Raw genomic sequence first — 12,004 nt, forward strand, 5'->3', positions numbered from 1 at the left:
TTGGCTTTCAGGTATCACCTGGTTGAGTGCTGTCACAAACCAAGAGGGCAATTAAATAACAAAGTGGCTAAAATTAGGGTGCCTTGTTGAGCCTATTCTATAAAGAAATGTAGGAGCCTACTGTCCTTAATGGAATACTAGCCTAATCAGGTAAACACATGCTTAATATTTAGGTGTGAGCACTTGCACCAGCCATAGCGCCTCAGTGCAGCAGATACATATGTAACTTATAGTATGTTGGGCATGGTGCTCTCTAGTACAGATCTGTTATGCCCTCTTTCCAATGTTCAGACATTCTCCCTTGCATGGAGTTGACCACTTCTTGGTTACCTTTTCTCTTACTGCCCCCTCTCTTTGGCCTCTATGCCGCCAATGGACCTTGTCTCCAGAGATTTCAGTAAGATCACCTCTACCTCTGTCCTGGCTGCCTCAGGTATAGATCTAACTACATTTTCCAGACTACCACTAGATGACAAGCTTAATACCTGAAATAGCTTGCTCTATATTGCTCTGGATGTCCTTGCTCCCATAGATTCTCACCCCACCGACCATTGTTATGGTGGTCAGGAACCCTGGTTTACACTGTAGTTATATTACCTTCAATGTCAATTTAGGCAATTGGAATGATGTTGGAGGCATCTATGAACACATTTTGCTCTTACTATGTATTGTGAATTGGCTGCATCATATAAGAATGCCCTCTAGACCACTAAACAGACCTATTATTCTAAGAAAATTTCTAAAGAACCTAATACAGCTATTCGCTATCAGATATTGAGATCTCTTACTGTCCCTCATAGTGCTAAGACATCTCCTGACTCTATGCCTTCTGCATAATCTCTGGCTTCCCATTTTGAAGATAAATTACTGACTGCTCATCAGCAGCTTTCTTCCAGTGGACCACCAGTTGATGCACCTACCACTTCCATCACAATGTAGTCTCACTCTGGCACTCAAGTCTCTGAAACTTACCACCGCCCCTCAAGACCCTATTCCCTCAGGTTTCATTAAAAAATTCTCTGATGTTTTCCTTTCTCTATGGTCACTGTCAGTCTTTCTGATGGCCAGGTACTACAAGCCTGGAAACTGCAATTATCAAGCTTAAACTTAAAGACTTCTCTAAAGACTTCTCTAAAGCTTGTAAATGATTGCAATAACTATCGCCCTATAGCAAATCTTCAATTCACTGCAAAATTGATTGAATCATTAGTTCATCAGCAATTACTTCATTTCATTAAGAAATTTCACACTTATATCCAATCAAACTGGCTTTCAGCCAAATCACAATACTGAGACAATTATTTTAGGTCTTACTACTTGTATTTGCCACCACCTCAGTCAGGCTAAATCAATTATTCTTCTTTCTATTGATCTCACTGCAGCATTGATATGGTCAATCATTCTCTTGTTATATAGACTTTATAAAATAAGGTTAAGGGATACAGTCCTCATATGGTTTTCTTCTTATCTCACCAATCATTCATATACTGTTCATTTGCTTGATTCCTCTTCTAGGACTTTCGCTTTGGGTTCTGGTGTCCCTCAAGGATTGATTCTCTCCCCTACCCTATTTTCTATTACCACTGCTCACACTCCTTCAATCTTTGGACTTTGTCCCGTTTGTCTATGAAGATGATTTACAGGTTCTCAGCATTGTTGATCCAACAGACTCTGTACAGACAGGCTGTATCAATCAGAAACTCTCCAAAGTGGTATCTTGGCCTGAGGAGAACACGCTTTGTCTCAATCCTACTAAATCATAAGCAATGCTATTTACTGCCCATACTGACAAAATGTTAGCCTAGTAGAGGAGTAGCCTAGTGGTTAGTGCAGTGGACTTTGATCCTGGGGAATTGAGTTCAAAGGTGGTATATCAAGTCCCATTTCCCTTTAAATACTGCCCCCATTCCGTTGGTGGATAGTATTAAGATCTTAGGTGTACTTATTGACACCTCCCTTTCTTTTGCCCCCCCCCCCCCCCCCCCAGGTATCCTTGGTTGTGTAATGTTGTTTCCATCAACTCAAAATGACTCATTCCATAGGTTCTTTCCTTCACCCTCCACTAAATATTTTAGTACATTCTCTAATCATTTACTAGCTTGATTACTGTAATGCTCTTTGTGTAGGAATCAGATAAAAAGAACTTAAACAATTACAACTCATCCAAAATATAGCCATTAAGTTATTTATGGGACACAAAAAATATGACCATGTCACCCCCCTTTTAAGAGATGCTCACTGGTTACTGCTCACACATTGCAACACTTTCAAACTTCTCATTCTGGTATACAAAATGCATTCCACTAATGAACCCTTTTTTCTTTCCTGCCATTTAATCCCTTACTGCCCTTCCAGACTTTATGGATTTCACAGCAAGACCTCCTTGTTTGTCTCCTTTTTTCATGAGATCTCTGCTTCTGCTATTCGACATTCCAGTTTCTCATTTCATGCCCCTCACCTTTGGAACCAATTACCACTTGCTTTTAAACTTCTCCCCTGTCTGTCCCATTTCAAAGCTGACCTCGTCCTTCTTGTGGACCCCTATGGTTCACTGCTCTGTATGGATTGTACACTGGCCCCTTATCCTCTTCTGCTTCCACTTTTCTCATGTAGCATGTCCTATTGGTCTCACTGTCCTCACTTTTTCCTTTTTAGATTGTAAGCTGCCCAGACACATGGTTGATGGGTGGGATAGTAAATTTTCTTAATAAAGTTGAAACTATTCTATAAGTTACATGCATAATTTAGAGCCCTGCCTAAGCTTTGCCTATGAATTTCTCGCCTTTGCCAAAATGTGCTCCAAATTAACGCATGGAAGGTGTTAGCTCGAAACCTGATTTTGGACATCTCCAACTGAAGTCTGTCACAAGGTCGTCCAAATTTCAAGGGGGTGTATCAGAGGCATGGTGAATGTGGGACTTGGGCATTCCTAAGACTTGGACTAAGTATGGTGACATCATAGAGTGCATAGGTATTAGTTTGAACAACAAAGGAAACATCTTGAAGAGTTTCAATTATAAGGACTATTGAAAGCAGAGTGTTTTGTAGCTGTTTGGAAGACGCATCATGAGCTGTGTATAGCGGTTGAGAAGACGCATTATGGAATATAATTGAAAATCCTTACCTATGTGAGAGGATGTATGGACAATAATAGCAATGGACATTTAAGTGCCATAGTTTTATGGACTAAGTATGATGACATCATAGAGTGCATAGGTATTAGTTTGAACAACAAAGGAAGCATTATAAAAATAAGGACCCTTTATTTGAAAGCAAATAGAAATTTTAATACAGGGATATGGTCGGATAAAGAGACTTATTGTATAAGGTTGTGGAAAAGTAATTTGTATAAATTTATAATAAAATGTGAAATATCTATTCTTTGTAAAGTATTTGGTAAATGTCACAAGGAAGAATAGTGATAATTATAAACCCAAATTTGTTAATTATTGTACACTGCAATGTTGACACACCCCATTCAAAGTGAATAGGCTGTGGCAGCATTAGCGTACCACAGCCACTAGCGTGGCTTAGTAAACAGGGAGGATAGTTTGTCCCAATGCAAGTATTTGAAAATTGGCCCTAAATTGTCTTCATAAGAGGGGCTTTATTTATACCTGTGACTGTAAAATAGCTGTCATTTACACATTCTACCATGAAATCAGGAACTATGTTTTTAAAATGATGTGTACTTGTATTTGCCTTTATATGGTCACTACTTTGCCAGTGTTTAATGGTGATTTAGTATCATGATAGTGAATATAAGTAAATCAGCACATAAAGAAAACATTGGACCAAGACAATTTGCTATGGGATATGTAATTACTACTGTGTGACATGTACTATAGATTTGATTACAGGCATGACAAATTATGGGGCAGACAAAATGCAGATGATAAACTTGAGAGTTATGTTTGCTGATATTTATTTTATTTATGATATAGGGTCCTCCAGGTCCAGCAGGTCCACCTGGACAAGAGGGACAGAGGGTGAGTAAACAATGTGAGCAGCTGACGAGCATGCTAGTTGACCTCACCAAGTACTTTCCAAATTCTAATAAAAATAGAAAGAGTGAGAGCCCTGCAGTTGAGCATGAGGGATAGACCTGATGATCAGACCTTTGAAATGAAAGGGCTGGGTTTATTTTACAATGACTTCATAATTTGAATAATGATCCACATTTGAATCCTAGAGAGCACATGTAGGTATATACAGCCAGCTGGTAATGCTTTTCTTATAAGCAAATATGATGATAAAGTCAATGTATTTCTATATATAATATTTTATATGAAGAAAAATTTCAAACCCCTGCCCCCCACCCCAAATTTAGGCTCAGATCCCCTCCAAACTTGCAGCACTGGATGAATGGCTGATGGGGATGCTAAGCCCCTCCAGACGAAGAAATTCCCTGGATGAGCTCCCTGGGGTACTTCAGCCATGGATGCTGACACTTCCTCACATGCTCAGTTCTGAAGCACCCTGCCGGCTTCCTCATTGCTGAGGCAGCACGGGCAAGGGCTCGGCCAGTGAATATCTTTGGTTGACAGGGCTTGGGCATTCCTGCCAGCAATGGGGAGGGGGCAGGGGAAAAGAAAGCCGAGAGGAAATGTATGGCGCCTCCACTCTACCCCTGTGCCTCCCCCCCCCCCCCCCCCCCCCCAAAGTAGGACTTCCCTTTACATCCCTGGGGGAGGGAAGTTAAATAACTTACTAGATCAGTGGCATTTATTTCCAGTTCTTGTGGGCTGCCAATGGATTGGGCTCTCAGCATATCCCTCTTAAGTGTGCATAAAATAGATTAGCATATACAGTGGTGGAAATAAGTATTTGATCCCTTGCTGATTTTGTAAGTTTGCCCACTGACAAAGACATGAGCAGCCCATAATTGAAGGGTAGGTTATTGGTAACAGTGAGAGATAGCACATCACAAATTAAATCCGGAAAATCACATTGTGGAAAGTATATGAATTTATTTGCATTCTGCAGAGGGAAATAAGTATTTGATCCCCCACCAACCAGTAAGAGATCTGGCCCCTACAGACCAGGTAGATGCTCCAAATCAACTCGTTACCTGCATGACAGACAGCTGTCGGCAATGGTCACCTGTATGAAAGACACCTGTCCACAGACTCAGTGAATCAGTCAGACTCTAACCTCTACAAAATGGCCAAGAGCAAGGAGCTGTCTAAGGATGTCAGGGACAAGATCATACACCTGCACAAGGCTGGAATGGGCTACAAAACCATCAGTAAGACGCTGGGCGAGAAGGAGACAACTGTTGGTGCCATAGTAAGAAAATGGAAGAAGTACAAAATGACTGTCAATCGACAAAGATCTGGGGCTCCACGCAAAATCTCACCTCGTGGGGTATCCTTGATCATGAGGAAGGTTAGAAATCAGCCTACAACTACAAGGGGGAACTTGTCAATGATCTCAAGGCAGCTGGGACCACTGTCACCACGAAAACCATTGGTAACACATTACGACATAACGGATTGCAATCCTGCAGTGCCCGCAAGGTCCCCCTGCTCCGGAAGGCACATGTGACGGCCTGTCTGAAGTTTGCCAGTGAACACCTGGATGATGCCGAGAGTGATTGGGAGAAGGTGCTGTGGTCAGATGAGACAAAAATTGAGCTCTTTGGCATGAACTCAACTCGCCGTGTTTGGAGGAAGAGAAATGCTGCCTATGACCCAAAGAACACCGTCCCCACTGTCAAGCATGGAGGTGGAAATGTTATGTTTTGGGGGTGTTTCTCTGCTAAGGGCACAGGACTACTTCACCGCATCAATGGGAGAATGGATGGGGCCCATGTACCGTACAATTCTGAGTGACAACCTCCTTCCCTCCGCCAGGGCCTTAAAAATGGGTCGTGGCTGGGTCTTCCAGCACGACAATGACCCAAAACATACAGCCAAGGCAACAAAGGAGTGGCTCAGGAAGAAGCACATTAGGGTCATGGAGTGGCCTAGCCAGTCACCAGACCTTAATCCCATTGAAAACTTATGGAGTTAGCTGAAGCTGCGAGTTGCCAAGCGACAGCCCAGAACTCTTAATGATTTAGAGATGATCTGCAAAGAGGAGTGGACCAAAATTCCTCCTGACATGTGTGCAAACCTCATCATCAACTACAGAAGACGTCTGACCGCTGTGCTTGCCAACAAGGGTTTTGCCACCAAGTATTAGGTCTTGTTTGCCAGAGGGATTAAATACTTATTTCCCTCTGCAGAATGCAAATAAATTCATATACTTTCCACAATGTGATTTTCCGGATTTAATTTGTGATGTGCTATCTCTCACTGTTACCAATAACCTACCCTTCAATTATGGGCTGCTCATGTCTTTGTCAGTGGGCAAACTTACAAAATCAGCAAGGGATCAAATACTTATTTCCACCACTGTATGCTACTTCCGTCGTGTGCTACTCTCCCATGCATATTCATGCAAGTGAATATCATTGCTTCAGATTACATTTTCAACATTATGCTAAAAATGTACCTACACATGGAGGAAGTGCAAATGTCCATAGAAACTTTGTGCCCATAGCTAGTTTCAAACCAAAAATATTTCATCTGTGAAAACTGGTTCAAAGCCCCCCTTTTGAAAAGATATTTGCAAGACATTGTCGCCATGCAGACAATTTGAAAATTGCCTCATAATTCTAAATTAAGCTGGTGGATGATGAACTCATCTAAGCAAGCAAAGGATAAATGACAGCTTAGACGCCCCAAATGTGTTTGCTAGATTTGTGCCAATAATGCCTTGTTTTCTTTATCTAACTGGAATGAATATGTGTAAATGTGCATGAAAACAGTCTATTTCAAACATGCAGTATAGAATATTAATTATGATCACAATATTGCATCTTAGTCTGATCTGTGGATGTATGTAGATCTGTTGTATTGCTGCTTTGGGAAGATTTTGTGGAAGGCTGGGGAAGAAGTTTATAAGTACATAAAAGTAAAAAAAAACATAAAAGCTGTGAGCTCTTCATTAGGTTTAGCCTGCTGCTTGACTTACCACTGTGCTTGCACTGCATTCTCTGGGGAGCAGCAATCCTTGTTTTTAGGCTGGGGAGTTTCTTTCTCTGTGACATGGGAACTTGTAGAGAGATGGTGAGGTGGCTTTAAAACAGAATAGATAGACAACTCTGATTGAAGGTTCCTGTGCCTTAACTCGGACATTCCTCAGTCCTGATTGACAAAGATTGGAGCTGAAACATATTCTGAATTACTGAAACTCCAGGAGTCATTGGCAATCAAATAAACTGTTATTTGTGGAAAATGGATTTAGAAACAGAAAACATCAACATTTCCAACAACTGTCTTACTGTTCTGTGCACACCCCTTTCTTTTTACACTTATAAGCCAGTTTTCAGTTCACAAAAGCATGCTGCAGATATACTCATTAACTGTATTAACTCTTAATTCTAAGGTCAAGTCAAAAGTGCTAGATGTGGGCTAGATGGCTGATTATAGAAATGTGTTTGTTATTATGTCTTAATTTATGATTTTCTGTTGATGGAAAAGTTTGAAAACTTATAAGTACATAAGAATAGCCATACTGGGTCCATCTAGCTCAGTATCCTATTTCCAACAGTGGCTAATCCAGATCGCAAGTATCTGACAGAAATCCAAACTGTAGCAACATTTCATGCTACCACTCCCAAGACAACCAGTGGTTTCCCCTTGTCTGTCTTAATAGCAGACTATGGACATTTCCTGCAGGAACTTGTCCAAAACTATTTTAAACCTAAATACGCTAACTGCTGTTACTACATCTTCTGGCGAAGAGTTTCAGAGCTTAACTATTCATTGAGTGAAAATATATTTCCTGCTATTTCTTTTAAAAGTATTTGCATGTAACTTCATTGAATGTCCCTTAGTCTTTGTACTTTTAGAAACAGTAAAAAATTGATTCACTTCTACTTGTTCTACACCACTCAGGATTTGTAGACCTCAATCATATGTCCCCTCACCCATTTCTTTTCCAAGCTGAAGAGCCTAACCTCTTCAGCCTTTCCTCATATGAGAGGAGTTCCATCCCCTTTATCATTTTGGTCGCTGTTCTTTGAACCTTTTTCTAATTCTGCTATATCATTTTTTAAATACGGCGATCAGAACTGAATGCAATACTCTACGTGAGGTCGCACCATGGAGCGATCAGAGGCATAATAGTATTCTCAGTCTTATTTACCATTGCTTTCCTAAAAATTCCTATCATCCTGTTTGCTTTTCTGTCTGCCGCCGCACACTGGGCAGAAGATTTCAGCGTATTATCTATAATGACACCTAGATCTTTTTCTTGGGTGCTGATCCTTAAAGTAGATCCTAGTACCAGTTAACAATGATTTGGATTGTTCTTCCCAATGTGCATCCCTTTGCATTTGTCCACATTAAATTTCATCTGCCATTTGGGTCATGAATTTGATATACTACCTTTCTGTGGATACAACCAAAGTGGCTTACATTTGTTATATGCAGGTTCTTTCTCTGTCCCTAGTGAGCTCACAATCTAAGTTTTCTGTATCGCTCAGACACCCTATAAATTACATACCCACCTAAAAAAATTGGGACTAATACCTACATGAACTAGAAAGGGGGGGCATGGATGCGAAGGGGGGGGGGGAGAAGAGGGCGGGCCAGGCTGGGACATGGGAGAGCGAGGAGCATGGATGCGAGGGGGGGTCATGGAAGGGAGAGAGGGGACTTGCTGGAAAAGGATGAATGGAGGCAGGGGACAGAGGAGCATGGATGGGCATGGATTGGGAGGGCAGGGCTCAGGGAGAGAGGGGAATTGCTGGAAAGGGATGAATGGAGGGGGCAGGGGACAGAGGAGCATGGATGGGCATGGATTGGAAGGGCAGGACTCAGGGAGAGAGGAATTGCTGGATAGGGATGAATGGAGGGGACAGATGGGCATGGATAGATATGGATTGCAGGGCAGGGTTCAGGGAGAGAGGGGAATTGCTGGATAGGGATGAATGGAGGGGGCAGGTGACAGAGGAACATGGATGGGCATGGATTGGGAGGGCAGGGCTCAGGGAGAGAGGGGAATTGCTGGAAAGGGATGAATGGAGGGGGCAGGGGACGGAGGAGCATGGATGGGCATGGATTGGGAGGGCAGGGCTCAGGAAGAGAGGGGAATTGCTGGATAGGGATGAATGGAGGGGACAGATGGGCATGGATGGATATGGATTGCAGGGCAGGCCTCAGGGAGAGAGGGGAATTGCTGGATAGGGATGAATGGAGGGGACAAGTGACAGAGGAGCATGGATGGGCAAGGATTGGGAGGGCAGGGCTCAAGGAGAGAGGGGAATTGCTGGAAAAGGATGAATGGAGGAGGCAGGGGACAGATGGGCATGGATTGGGAGGGCAGGGCTCACACTCTCTCTCTCATATACAATGTCTTTCTGACTCTCACTCTCACACACTCTGTCTCACACTGTATCACAGTCACTCTCTATGTGCCACACAGTCACTCACACACTCGCTTGGTCTCATACACTCACTCTCACAGAGAATCTGTGTCTCACACACACTCTCTCACTCGCCCACACACACACACTCACTCTCACACTGTGTCTCACATACACACTTGCACACACTCTCATTCTCACACGCACACTCTCTCATAAACACACTCACACCCAGACTCACTCTCTCTCTCACACACTCACACTTTCACTCTGACTCTCAAACAGTCACTCTCACATACACTCTCCCAAACATACACACTCCGAGGAAAACCTTGCTAGCGCCCGTTTCATTTGTGTCAGAAACGGGCCTTTTAAACTAGTATGAAATATGCTCTCTTCTGCAAATTACTGATGAAACTTCAAGTGCCTTTGCCTTTGTGGATTTATGTCAGCACCAGTCTTTCAGTTATATGATAGGACAGAAGAAAACCAAATAATATTAACCATGATAAACACTGCTATCAAGAACTCTGCCTTATAAAACTATTACATAATCTTCATGGCGTGTTCACTGATGGCTTTTCAGAGGAGAAGAGTTTCCTTTCACTAGAATTATTACATCTACTGCTGAGAAGACATTACAAGGACACGATGCATTATTACTGCAAATAGCAATGAGAAAAGGAATTTGCATCCTCAAAGAACTTACAATTCATACGATAAGAAAATAGACACACTAGAAAAGTCAGTAATGGAGTAGTTCTCTGGAGAAATATGTCTTCAGGCAGAAGATCTTATGGTCAAGGCACAGTCTTTTGCTCATCAAGGCATTTTCACTTAAAATGTTTTCTGTTTTCCCCAAATTAAATAACATTTATTTTAAAGCACTCAAGGGTATGTTTACTAAGGTACGTTAGCGTTTTTAACATGCCTTTAAAGTTAAGGCACGTTAAATGCTAACCTGCCTATACATTTCTATGGGCACGTTAGCGTTTACACATGTAAACCATAAACATGTGTTAAAACCACTAATGCGCCTATAGCATACCTTAGTAAACATAGGCGTTAGAATCCATCAATCAATAAAGTTCTAAGCAGACAACAATATAACACTTGAAATAACAAAGTATGTATAAAATCACAAACAACAAAAGAAGCCCATTATAGCCTCATTAATTACAAACTACCAGTGGCGTACCAAGGGGAGGGTGGTTACTTCCTGTTCCGGGGCAGAGGGAGCATGGAAACGAAGAGCCGACAGGCGCGCGGCACCCCCCCCCCCCCCCCAGCGGTGTGCACCCGGGGGGTTCTTTCGCCGGGGGGGTCGCGCTGCACCCAGGGGGTTTATTTCGCCAGGGGGGGTCACGCTGTTCTGGGGGGCGCTGCACCCAGGGGGCGGGGCACATTGGCTGACCCCGGGGTGTCAGCGCCCCTAGGAACGCCACTGCAAACTACCATTAAAACACTATTGAAAGGTAACATGTTTTCAGCTTTTTGCAAAATCATACAGACCCAACTCTACTCTTAAAAGTTCTGGTAAGGCATTCCAACATTCAGGGGTTATATTGGAAACATATGTCCATGTGTTTTTATCTGTAATGCAATCTGCAATGATGACACATTTAACAAATTACTACTCTGAGAACAAAGCATATGCCCTGATTGAAAGAATAGCAACTGTGAAAAATAATGCTAACCTGAAACCTTAAAATTAAGGAGGTAAGTTATCAATGTGGGCTGCATAAAATGGGACTGGTGCTAAAATAGCATGAAATAATGGTAAAATAATACATCCTATTGGTAGCCCACATTGATAACTTCTCTCCTAAAAATATTAACTTTAATTTTAGATGCTATTCACTTGGCAGCTAGGGAATAAAGAGGTAGAGATATATATTCATGAACTGTATTTCCTCCAACTATCTATGCAGCAGAATTTTGAATCATTTACAATGCTTTAATTTTAGATACAGGGAGCCCTAAATAAATATTACAATACTCAAGCAATGACAATACTAAGGGAGGAAGTTATAAAGTTGTGTGAAGTCGCAGTAATTATCCCATAATGCAACTAATAATAGTTTATTGACCTTTCCCTCAGAAACTTATCTAACCCCTTTATGATTCCATCTAAGGTTCACACTTTTGACACATCTTCCATCAGAAAATTCCACAGATTAATTGTATGTTGGATAAAAAAAAATACTTCCTCCAATTAATTTTAAAAGTTCTATTGATAAGCTTCATGGAGTGTCCCCTAGTCTTAGTATTGTTTGAGAGGGGAAACAACCATTTCTTATTTACTTACCCTACCATACTCATGATTTTACAGATTTCTATCCAATATCTTCTCAACCATCTCTTCTCCAAACTGAAGAAGTTTCTCTCTGCTCAGACTCCAGTTAATATAATAGCCACCCAAGAGATGTATGTCATTCACCAGCAAGGACTTCCACTGCTGTGTCCTGGCAATTCCATCCTGCTCTCTCGCTCTCGCTTTCGTTATCTCTCTCTTAGAAGCATGAGACATGTTACCCAATAAAGAATTTTGTCTCTTAGAAGCAGGAGAAATGCGGAGTCCAAGCT

At 41.9% G+C, this 12,004-nt stretch overlaps 1 protein-coding gene across 1 annotated transcript in view; it reads left to right on the plus strand.

Annotated features, from left to right (window-relative positions):
• The window catches only part of COL19A1 (collagen type XIX alpha 1 chain), a 946,027-nt gene that overhangs the window by 475,403 nt on the left and 458,620 nt on the right, over window positions 1-12,004 (plus strand). The window contains exon 17 of the mRNA XM_030199003.1: window positions 3,945-3,989. Coding sequence (XP_030054863.1) covers window positions 3,945-3,989 — 45 coding nt within the window. The remainder of the gene's footprint in view (window positions 1-3,944; window positions 3,990-12,004) is intronic.

The sequence above is a fragment of the Microcaecilia unicolor genome, chromosome 3 (genome assembly GCF_901765095.1).
Source record: "Microcaecilia unicolor chromosome 3, aMicUni1.1, whole genome shotgun sequence".
NCBI lineage: Eukaryota > Metazoa > Chordata > Amphibia > Gymnophiona > Siphonopidae > Microcaecilia > Microcaecilia unicolor.